This window comes from Marmota flaviventris, chromosome 2 (genome assembly GCF_047511675.1).
Source record: "Marmota flaviventris isolate mMarFla1 chromosome 2, mMarFla1.hap1, whole genome shotgun sequence".
NCBI lineage: Eukaryota > Metazoa > Chordata > Mammalia > Rodentia > Sciuridae > Marmota > Marmota flaviventris.
This window is the reverse complement of record NC_092499.1, coordinates 160,729,341-160,740,611: the sequence shown is the minus strand read 5'-3', so window position 1 is coordinate 160,740,611 and position 11,271 is coordinate 160,729,341. Positions and strand designations below refer to the sequence as shown.

Genomic DNA, 11,271 nt, shown 5'->3' with positions numbered 1-11,271 from the left:
CAAATAACGTAAGCCAAATTACACATTTCAGTGGTGAGAGCATTTTTCAAGTCCCCACCCTGTGTGAGTGAAGGTGGAACAAGCATTCTGTGACCACATTGTTCAAACATGGGGTGATGACTGTGTTCCCTCCTCTTACTTTTTTCTTTTCTTACCACTGACTACACCTCCAGTCCTTTTTATTTTGAGACAGAGTCTCACCAAGTTGCGGAGGCTGGCCTTGAACTCATGATCCTTCAGGCTCAGCCTCCTGAATTGCTGGAAAATTACAGGCAAGTGCCACAGCGCCTGACTTAGTTTTCAATTCTTGATTCTTCTCAAGCCCTGTACTGTTTGATGTTGCCTCTTACTTACAGGAGGCTGAAGGGAGAGGAAGAGGGTAGGATGCTGTTGTAAAGCATTTGGAGCAGCCATTTTTCCCTAAAGGAGAGCAGTGGTTACTCTGGGCACACCTAGGTCAATCCAAAATTGAGAGGGGCATGTGATTGAGAGCTGATGTGATCTTGGATGCCAAGACACTAGAATAAGCCTTGGTAACATCTGTAATCCCAGCTACTCAGGAGGTTGAGGCTGGAGAGTTGAAGGTTCAAGGCCAGCCTGGGCAATTGTTTTTTTGGGGAAAAGAAAACTAGAATAAAGGCAGATAAACAAGGTTCAAAAATTCTAACCTAAAATCATATTAAATTAGCCATGCTTCCTAACCTTTGTCCCACCCAGTAAGCATAAAAAAAAGATAATATTTGTATAGCTTGCTGAGATCAAACTTGAAGGAGTTTATATAATTCTAAATGAAGCTTCAAGGATGATAATTACATTTCCTTCACTTATAAAAAGAAAAAATAAAAAACACATCATATAATTACAAGACAAAAAGGAAAAAGTATTGAAGTAGATTTAAATATCAAATTTGTGTAAAATTTCCTGATAACATTTATAATAATATTTCTAAATGAAAAACTAGAACTTGCTTTTTAAAGTCTAATTTATATATATAATTTTTTTAAACAGTACCAGGGATTGAATCCAGGGGCATTCTATCATTGAGCTACATCCTTACCCTTTTTATTTTGAGACAGGGTTTCACCAAGTTGCTGAGGCTGGCCTTGAACTGCAATTACAGGTGTGTGCCACAGCACATGGCTTCCTGAATTTGTATTTAAAGGATCTAACATTTTTCTTCTATAATCAATGTATTTTTTTTTTCTAGTAATTGTGAGTGAATTTTGAATCCAAGAGAACTTAGTCATACCAAATATAGATCATCCTAGACTTAGGTTTTACAATTTTTGGACTTTACGATAGTGCAAAAGCAATATATATTCAGTAGAAACTGTACTTAAAATTTAATTTTTTTGGCAGGGTAGAGGGAGGATTGGGGATTGAAGCCAGGCCCTTAAAAATGCTAAGCATGCAGTCTAACACTGAGCTACCCACCCAGCCCCAATTTTGAACTTTGATCTTTTCCCATGCTAACAAAGTGCAATGTGATCCTCTTCATGATGCTGGGAGGGCAGCATCGCACAACTCCAAGTGAGCCACAGTATCATAAGGGAGACAACTGACACTCGATGGTGTGCTATGTGGCTTAGTTGGGATATTTCTTCGAAAGGTGAGGTGTATTCAGTGCATTTTCAATTTACAATATTTTCAATTTACAACGAACTTGTTGGTAGCTAATCCCATTGTAAATTGAGGAACATCTATATTTTGAAACAGTGAAACTCTAATTCACAGTTTGGGCAAGCACTGTCAGAGGGATCATACTGTCACCATCTGGGATCTCACCAAAAGCCTATTCAGCTACAAACTGATATTTTCAAAACATGTGAAGACAAGGATTCAGAGCCACTGTCCACAGCCGAAGAGAGAGGAGCCCTCCCTCTGCCTTCCCCCATCTCCTTCCTGCAGGATTGAGGGGGTCCAGGTCTTCTGATAGACCTGGGGGCCCCTGGGGGCTCATTGGCTGCAGTGCTCTCACATGCCTTTTGCCACATGCCTCACTTTGGTGCAGTCATACTAGTAATTAACCATCTCAACTAGCACACCAAAAAGAAAAAAGACATTATTCTCCCCATAGTATAGAGGAGAAAACTAGGCTCAGAGAAGTAAGAGATTGTCCCCAAAATGTTCAGCATGGGATCAGCTGCATTAAGCTAAATGTTCTACTTCCCACCGGTTTCTTGCTCGCAAGGCCAACTTCTGATAATGACATCCAAGCTGCAGGGCTGCAGCAGCTCTCCTGCTTGAAGGGAAGCATGCAAGACCCAAATATGGAATCTTAAAAGGCACGTTTCAGCTCAAGTCCATTTTCAGGTGAGCAAATAGCATTCCCAGAGGGCAAATGCCATTACTTGTGTATCAAGTGACTGTCATTTTGTTGTTGTTGTTGTTGTTTTCTTCTATGTTTCCATTCCCCCTCTCTCACCTGTGTGTCTATTCATATCTCTTTCCCTCCCTCTCTTCCTAGTTTGTAATGGCCATCTTCTTGCTGTGTCCTTACATGGTAGAGAGAATAAGTTCTAGTTTCTTTCTCTTCTTAAATAGGAATCTCATCAAGGGACTCTAGCTTCATGACCTCACCTAACCTTAATTACTTCCCAAAGTCTCCACCTAATACCATCCCTTTGGTGATTAGGTTTTCAACATATGAATTTCGGGGATGGGAGAGGTACACAGCATAACAATTCGCTACTTATCAATATCATTTTTGTCTGTTTTACTGTGATTATTTGACACACCAATCTGTCTTCCTTCCATGAATTTAGTTGCTTGAGGGATGGAGGGTGACCTTGAATCCACTCCTCCTGGGACATTCCCAGTTTGTTGGAAGAAGGAAAGTAATCAACACAGAAAAGAGCTGATCAGCAAGTCTGGATTTTTCTCTTTGAAACATTCATTTATTCATTCATCTTCAACTTAAAGAAACTCTTTAAGTTTTCCTAGAAAACTATTTTTATTCTAAAACATTGCATATGCTTAAAAATGTACTTAAACTAGATGGAAATTATTTTAAAGAGAAAAAATTACTTTTCAATGTTTGATGGTATGCAGTCACTCTCTCAACTCAGTAATTTAAGTGACAGTAATCATACAAAAATCTTGCTTAAGTTTATAAATATTTAAACAGATAATCCACTTTTTAAATTTCAGTTCATACCCAAAGGATTTTTTTTTAAGTAGAGTTCTTTTCAAGAAGACAAGCTGAAAAATCACAACAGAATGAAAGGTCATCTAATGACCTGATAAGGACATGCATCTCTGTTGAACCCTCACTGATCTATAGGGGGAAAATATCTGGGATCTACCACAAGTAAAGAGCAGTCAAATATAATTCTATTTCTTTAGATTAAATGTGTAAATACACCATAAATTAAATTGGTTCTCATTCCAGAGTTCATTAGGAATGGAACTTCATTTTCCAATTTTTAAAAAATATTTTTTAGTTGCTGATGGACCTTTATTTTATTTATTTGTATGTGGTGCTTAGACTTGAACCCAGTGTCTCATGCATGCTAGGCAAGCATGCTACCACTGAGCCACAACCCCAGCCCTCATTTTCCAATTTAATAGTACATTCTCCTCAGGCTGCAAAAAACAAAAAAACAAAACAAAAAAAGTGCTGTGGCTGGACTGACATTTGAAAAAGGTATCTTTTAAAATTTTTAAAATTATATTTCAATATTTTTTAAAAATATATTTTAGTTGTCAATGGACCTTTATTTTATTTATTTATATGTGCTGCAGAGAATAGAACACAATGCCTCACACATGCTAGGCAAGTACTCTACCACTGAGCCACCACCTCAGCCCCTACATTTCAATATTTGAGTGATATTTGCCTCATACTATTTATGCTCATATTACAGAGCCTGGAATGAACACAGATTAATGGTGGAGAAGCACTTAACTCTAAGCAAGACCTACCCCTAATCAATATGGTATGTAACTATTTTCACAGAAAGAAGCTTTTTCAATATGTATTTTAGTGGGAAAGACTGATTTAACGTTAAACATGTCTTTATGTACTGCACTATCAGACACTTAAAGTTTTCTGCCATGCGTGGTGGCCCATGTCCATAATCCCAGCTTCTTGGGAGGCTGAGGCAGAAGGATACAAAGTTCAAAGCTAGCCTCTTAGTGAGGCCCTACCTAAGCAATTTAGCGAGACCCTGACTCAAAATAAAACAAAATAAATAGGACTGGGGATATAACTCAGTGGTGAAGTGCTCCAGGTTCAATCCCAACCACCACCCCCTGCCCCGCAAAAAGAAAAAAAAAAGTTTCTGGGAGGCCATACCTCTTTATTCTAGAGAACTGAAAATGATGCCTTACCTAGTTCTTAAGCTACATTCTATCATTTGTTTTCCTAATAATATGATTATTATCATTACTGATCAAGAACTGAGGCTTCAAGGGTGTAAAAGTGATCTCTTAAAAAATTATGTGGGCCCCTCACCTGTAATTCCAGCGGCTCTGAAGACTGAGGAAGGAGGATCAAGAATTCAAAGCCAGCCTCAGCAAAAGCGAGGCGCTAAGCAACACAGTGAGACACTGTCTCTAAATAAAATACAAAACAGGGCTGGTGATGTGGCTCAGTGGTCGAGTGACCCTGAGTTCAATCCCTGGTACCACTGAAGCCAGATTTAAAGTTAGGTAGTCAGTGTAGTTAGGTAAATAGGGTCTAATAGCGAGTGAAATCTAAAATGGAGGCCATGCTGAGAATGAATTCTGGGAAACGCAGGACAACTCATGGAATGTTAATGACCTAGGCCCAAAGTCCATCCCAAAGAAATGTTAATGAACAGCAAACTTAAAGATGCTGACTTGGAAGTGCCCAGATTACTTCTTTGGCCCACCTGTGTCCCACCCCTACGGCCTTCCCACCTACATTCCATCAGCGAAAACTATAAAAAGGGGAAACAACCGCACTTCCACATTCCATCTCTTGGGTCCCTTCTTTCTCGGGAGAAGTCTTTTCTGCTGTCCTTTAATAAATTCTAATTTTCCACTCTGACCTTGCCTCGGGGTACTTCTCTGGTGTTATTCTTCAACATTGGGGAAGCAAGGACTCATCACCGGTCAACAGCAGTAACACCACCCCCACCAAAAAAAAAATTATTAGGGCAGCTAGGTCAGGACAAATTTCCTATCAGGAGGTGTGGCTGCCCAGTTAGCATGCTGTTTAGACACTTTTGGGTTTTGAGAAAACTCAGAGCTTGACGGTCCCCCCACCGCGTGAACGTGAAGTCAACTGTATCTATCACGTTTAATTATGGGTCCTCAAGCCAAAACTCCACGACTCCCACCCGTGTCCCTGGAGCCACCAAACTACCGGTGGTGGCATCTACTCCACAAAAGGACAACAAGGGCCTGTGTTTAGGTGAGGTATCCAGCAAAACACCTGGGTCAGCCAGATGGTCAGAAGTATAGGTGTGGGAGAAGGGTCAGCATGCTACTCCAGTGTGAATAGCGGACCCTCTAGGACACTCCGGGCCGCTGGGGTGAGGTGGGGACGAGACCGAGCTCAGGCACGGAATGCCGAATCTGGCAAGCTGCTGGGGTCACCTTTGGGTCGGAGCTTTTTGTAATTGAATCGGGCTTGTCTTTCTGCCCGCCGGGTAGGAAAAAGGTCCCACTTGTCCCAGGGGCCCTTGTCAAGCCACTCAGTGAGCAGAGCAAGGGCGCATCTCGGTGCTCGGCTCTCGATTGCTTGAGCCTGGAGGCGGGCAATACACAAAAAATCTGCGCTCGAGGTGTCACGCCTGGCCCGAACCGGCAGCGACGCGCTGACGGCTGTGGCCCCGGCGCCTGGGGCTGGCGGGAGGCGGCCGGGGCGGCTCGCGCGGGGATGTCGAGGAGCTCGAAGGTGGTGCTGGGCCTCTCGGTGCTGCTTACCGCGGCCACGGTGGCCGGCGTGCACCTGAAGCAGCGGCAGGACCTGCAGGTCGGTGTCACGTGACCGTCTCTTCCGGGGCCCGTGGGCTGCAGCCTAGGGCCTCTGGTGGGCTCTGCCCGCGTGGTCCCCGGCTGCTCCCCACGACTTTGCCCCCTCCTTCTCGCCTCTGGGCTCGGCGGTGGCGCGCCCTGCATCCCCACGCATTCGCGGCCGTGAACCTGAGGTCACCCCGGCCTACGGCTCCCGGAGGCCAAGCAACCCGGAGTCCTGGCTGACCCGCTGCTGGCCAGCGCCCAGGAGCCAGCTCCAAGGGGCCTTTCCCGCGAACGCACGCTCCTGGGTGCTCAGCAGTTCTGTTTTCAGCTCACAGCCAGCCCGCTGCCAAGCGAACCTGTCAGCGTCCCGCTTGGGCCGCTAGAAAGTACCAGTCAGGGAAGCGCTTTTTTTGCGGGGGTGGGATGGGGGCTCATTCTCAAGTTATCCACCTCTCACCACCCCTCGGGCCCCAGGTTGGCGCTGAACCCTAAGGCGGTTGAGTGCTAAAGATTTTATCCGGTGGTAAAGCTGGCTCCTCCTCACCCACCCACTTTCCGTGCCTTTTGGCCAAGGTAATTTGATGAGATGTTTGTAATTTTTGCTTAGGTGAATATTGACTATGGAAAATGTAGACTCTGGGAATGATAAAGATACAGTCCTCCAAATTTTCTTTTTGGTACTTCTATTTCTGGAGATGTCTGTGACTTAACTAATCCATGACTGACCGTCAGTCTCTCTCTCTCAGTTCGTATTTTCTTTCTCAAGTTGGCATATCTTTAGTGATTAATCACTCTCTGCCAGGCATAGCGCTAGGTACTTTGGGAATACAAAGACAAAGAAACAACCGCTCCAAAGTCTGTAAATAATTTACAACAGTGCTAAATATCGCAAGCAGTTCATTGTTGAACTTTCAAGTAACACCTTCTCAGGTAGTTGAGTAGAACCTAGTTTGCCAAGGGTAGATGTAATGATCTGAATGATCAAGAGTCAACAGTCTTCTTAATTTACTTGTCCAGGATTTGGACTATGCTATGTGGTTGGTATATGGAGATGAAGCAGATGAGGTCTTTGTCATTGGTGTTCATAACCTGTGGAGACAGGAGAGAAATCTTGTAATGGCACAAGAATTTTGTGATGGGGTTGGGATAACCACTGATGAAAAGGCACAGAAAGGATTAGAGATTTGGGATTAAGGTATGTCTATCAGAAGGTAGCTTTTGGAATAGAGGCAGGGTTCTTCCTGTGTTGAAGGAAAAGATGATGGTCCTGAGAAAAATTGAGATGAAGGGGGTATCTTTCTGCTCTCTGGGTAGGAAAGAGATGAAGAAAAAGATTGCCCTGTTTTTACATCCAGACCTTCACTAGGTACTCTCTAACAATGGGAAAGAATAGAACTAGAAGTACATGGTAGGTGTGTCTGAAAGTTGAAAGAAGCAAGAAGTTAAATAGTGACTACTGTTTCCTGACTGGAGTCTACCACATACCAGACACTCATGTTCAGTACTCATGGGTTACTCTTCCTTCCAGAAACCAAGTATAGATGGTCCCTAACTTACAACTCTTCTACTTAAAATATTTTGACTTTACAATGGTGAGAAAGCAATATGATTTGCACTCAGTAGAAACTGTACTTCAGATTTCAGTATTTTTCCAGGATAATGATTAGGGACTGTAATCCTCTCTTGAGATGTTGGGCAGGTGGAGTAAACCACAGTTCCCAATCAGCTACACACACATGATTTCAGGTAAGTGGTGCTAAGCTGTAATGTTTGGTAGGTTGGGTGTATGTAACACATTTTCTTTTTCTTTCTTTTCTTTTTTTTTTTTTTTTTTTTTGTGGTGCTGGGTATTGAACCCAGGGCCTTGTGCATGCAAAGCAAGCACTCTACCAACTGAGCTATATCCCCAGACCAACACATTTTCGATTTCTGATATTTTCAACTTTAAATGGGCTTATCAGGATATACCTTATCTTAAGTCAAGGAGCATTTGTAGTGCTACATGAGCTAGAGTTCAAGGTATCAGAGTTGAGATAGTGAGGAGGTCTTAGGTGGTAAGAGAGGTTCAATTCACAGGAAGGATGTATGAAGCAGTCACCTGGAGAAAGATAACAAATGATGGAATGGCAAGTAAGATCGGAGCACATGCTGACATCTCTGAAAAAGGAGATGAGGACCTGGGAGGCAGATGTAGAAAGAATGATCTCAACCAATGGTATAGGCTTTGGGAATAGGATGTGTAAATGTAAGGAGGTTGGTGACAGGTAGACCTGCGGTGGGGAAAATGGAGTAAGCACCTGTTGTTGTCTCAGTAGGGATCTTGCCAAGGACACAGGATTTAAGAAAATCTAGTACCAGTTGAGTTATCAGTCCTGGGACTCTTAAATTTCCCAACTCCCTCATAATAGCCAATGAAACTCCAGGCCTGGAAGATGTCCAGCAAATAGGTACTAGGTGAGTTTTTAAAATGGATGAAATTTTTTTTTTTTACAAACCAAACATACTCAGCCCTAAATTAATTCTATTTTTAAAAACTGCTGTTAAAAATTTATTGCGGGGGCTGGGGATGTGGCTCAAGCGGTAGCGCGCTCGCCTGGCGTGCATGCGGCCCGGGTTCGATCCTCAGCACCACATACAAACAAAGATGTTGTGTCCGCCGATAACTAAAAAATAAATATTTAAAAAAAAAATTATTGGGGGATGTGGCTCAGTGGTAGAGCACTTTCTTGGGTTCAATCTCTAGCACCAAAAAACCAAAACAATAGAAACAACAACAAAAATGCCTTATTACCTTACTGAAGTATTTTTGAGCTATGAACTATAAAATATTAGTTATTAGTAATGATTGAATTGATATTTTAAAAAGTCTCAAGCTGGGCATGGTGGTAAATGCTTGTAATCCCAGCTACTTGGGATGCCAAGGCAGGAGGATGACAAGTTCAAGGCCAGCCTGAGAAACTTAGCAGGACCATGCCTCAAAAATAAGTAAATAAAAAAGGGTGGAGGGTGTAGCTCAGTGGTAACCCCTGGTTTCAGTCCTCAGCATCCCACCCTCACACACACAAACACACACACAAGTCTCATCTTAGGTACCAAGTCTGCATTCTGAAATTTCTCCTTTTTAGTGCTTATTAAGGTAACTAACTACTATTGATGGGTTTTATTTTTACCTCTAGAATTAGTAGTCTTTTAAAAAAAAAACTTTTCTTTTTACATAATTGATAGTATTTTGTATAATTTCTACCTTTTCACTTTATATACTAGAAGTCCAGTTCTTTATGTTTTTTGGTTTTTGTGGTGCTGGGATTGAACCCAGTGCTTTGTACATGCTAGGCAAGTGTTCTACCCACTAGACTGTATCCTCAGCCCATTAACCCAATTTCCCCCCCCCCCCCCTTTGGTGGTGCTGGGGATTGAATCCAGGGCCTTATGCATGCTAGGCAAGCACTCTACCAGCTGAGCTATATCTCAGCCCCTCTTTGTTTTCTTGTACCTAAATTGTTAAGATAATTTGTTCAATTTTTAGTAACCTTTCTTTTTCTCTTGATGTTTATTATTCACCTAGGATAACTGTTAATAGAAAAGTAGTTCAGACTATTACTTAGTAACAGCTAATTTTTAAAGAATCTTATATCAGCTAGATTTTAAAAATTCAACATAGTGCCATTTAAAATTTATTTTTATTTTTTGTTATTTCCCAATAAGTTTTCTGGACAAAATGTTTAGGAATATCTTAAAATGAGAAGGAAATCATTTTAGTAATGATATTATAGTGCACTACCTAATTTATCTGAAGGTTTCTTTGTTACATTTTACATTTGTACAGAAAGTTAAAATAGTAATTGGGTATTTGGAATCTGAACATTTTAAGTGTATTTTGGTAACACTGTTATTTGGATTTGAATGGCACAAGGATAGGAACCACCTGTTCAGGGTGTTACTGAAATCTGTTTCTTTCGTTTTTAGAGGCTTCGTGACGGAGTGATCAGAGATATTGAGAGGCAAAATCGGAAAAAAGAAAACATTCGTCTTTTGGGAGAACAGATTATTTTGACTGAACAACTTGAAGCAGAAAGAGAGAAGATGTTATTGGAAAAAGGATCTCAAAAAACATGACTTCAAAGGAATGTGAAATAGCACTGAAACCGTGTGTGTTATGTATGTGTGTTGATAGAGATATAGCTTAGTGAGATCTTCACCCTTCTTGTGACAGTCCTTTTAAATTTGGTAAAGGACAGTAGATCCTATACTCTAAATGACTTTAAGAATCCCCTATGTTTGAGCAAAGAAGTTGTGGGCAGACACTCTGAAGAGTTTCTACCTGTGTGATTCTGATAGAAGCCTCTTTAAGTTCAGCATCCAGAGTTAGAACTGTTACTGAAGAGCACTTCTGAACTTGTGAAAAGGGAGGGATGGATAGTAACATCCACCTCAGTAGTTTGATAAGTCGACACGATGATGAAGCCACAAGAACATCTACCTCAGAAGGGCTGGAAGAGGGTGAAGTGGAGGGAGAGACTCTCTTGATTGTTGAATCTGAGGATCAGGCATCTGTGGACTTATCTCATGACCAGAGTGGGGATTCCCTCAACAGTGATGAAGGAGATGTGTCGTGGATGGAGGAGCAGCTGTCCTACTTCTGTGACAAGTGCCAAAAATGGATACCGGCCAGTAAGGAGCTTCTCAATTCCTTTATTTGTCAATTCCTGTGTGAAGGTTTATTTTTCCAACCTGTGAAAGAAACATGAATGTAAAATAGATCTAAATAAAAGGATAATTATTACATTCATTAACTTAGATGATCAAATACAAATTTATATAACACATAGACACATTTGTACTAATAAAAATTGTTGCCAACCACTATTCCATTGTTAAATTAATATTCTTGATGGTGACCCAATAAAAATTAGAAAATTAGAAATCCTGTGTTACTGAAGGAATTAAACCACATTTTTCTAACAAGATTATGTTATGGACTGGGGTCCAGATTCTAGCCTGAGTGTAGAATTAAAAGTTCAAGTTCAAAACCATTACTGTGGTATATTTAACTTATGTGGAAAACTATCATCTGTCACTTTAACTTACAGTTAAAGTGAGGTTAGAATTAGCAGTTTGAAGGTATTTAATGGCCTTTCCTAGGACCAGTCTTGTTTCCCACTTGCAGTTCTCTTTATCTGCTGATAAGAGTTATGCACACACATCTTGTTTTTAGCTGCCAGCTTCTTAACTCCTGAGCTTGCTTTGCTAGCCATCATATAATTTGCACTAAAACAGGATTTTCCATCAGGCAAGAAACTAGAAAAGACATGTGCTAAAGAAATGCTTTGTGTAACAGAA

At 41.4% G+C, this 11,271-nt stretch overlaps 2 protein-coding genes across 4 annotated transcripts in view; both read left to right on the top strand.

The window, feature by feature from the left end:
• The first annotated feature begins 5,763 nt into the window (after positions 1-5,763).
• Positions 5,764-10,047, top strand: Pet117 (PET117 cytochrome c oxidase chaperone). Its single transcript, XM_027955764.2, has 2 exons — positions 5,764-5,944; positions 9,898-10,047. Exons 1-2 carry the CDS (start codon positions 5,849-5,851, stop codon positions 10,045-10,047), a joined length of 246 nt encoding a protein of 81 aa, XP_027811565.1. The 5' UTR covers positions 5,764-5,848.
• A 293-nt stretch (positions 10,048-10,340) lies between these two features.
• Kat14 (lysine acetyltransferase 14) overlaps positions 10,341-11,271 on the top strand; it is a 36,676-nt gene continuing 35,745 nt past the window's right edge. For all 3 annotated transcript variants that reach the window (XM_027955744.3, XM_027955736.2, XM_027955752.2), the window contains exon 1: positions 10,341-10,602. In XM_027955744.3, the coding sequence (XP_027811545.1) occupies positions 10,344-10,602 (259 nt within the window). In that variant the 5' untranslated portion in view covers positions 10,341-10,343. The remainder of the gene's footprint in view (positions 10,603-11,271) is intronic.

Coding starts and splice junctions, on each gene's coding strand:
- Pet117 (XM_027955764.2), top strand. CDS start 5,849: ATGTCGAGGAGCTCGAAGGTGGTGCTGGGCCTCTCGGTGCTGCTTACC. Junction 5,945..9,897: donor AGCAGCGGCAGGACCTGCAG/GTCGGTGTCACG, acceptor TTTCGTTTTTAG/AGGCTTCGTGACGGAGTGAT.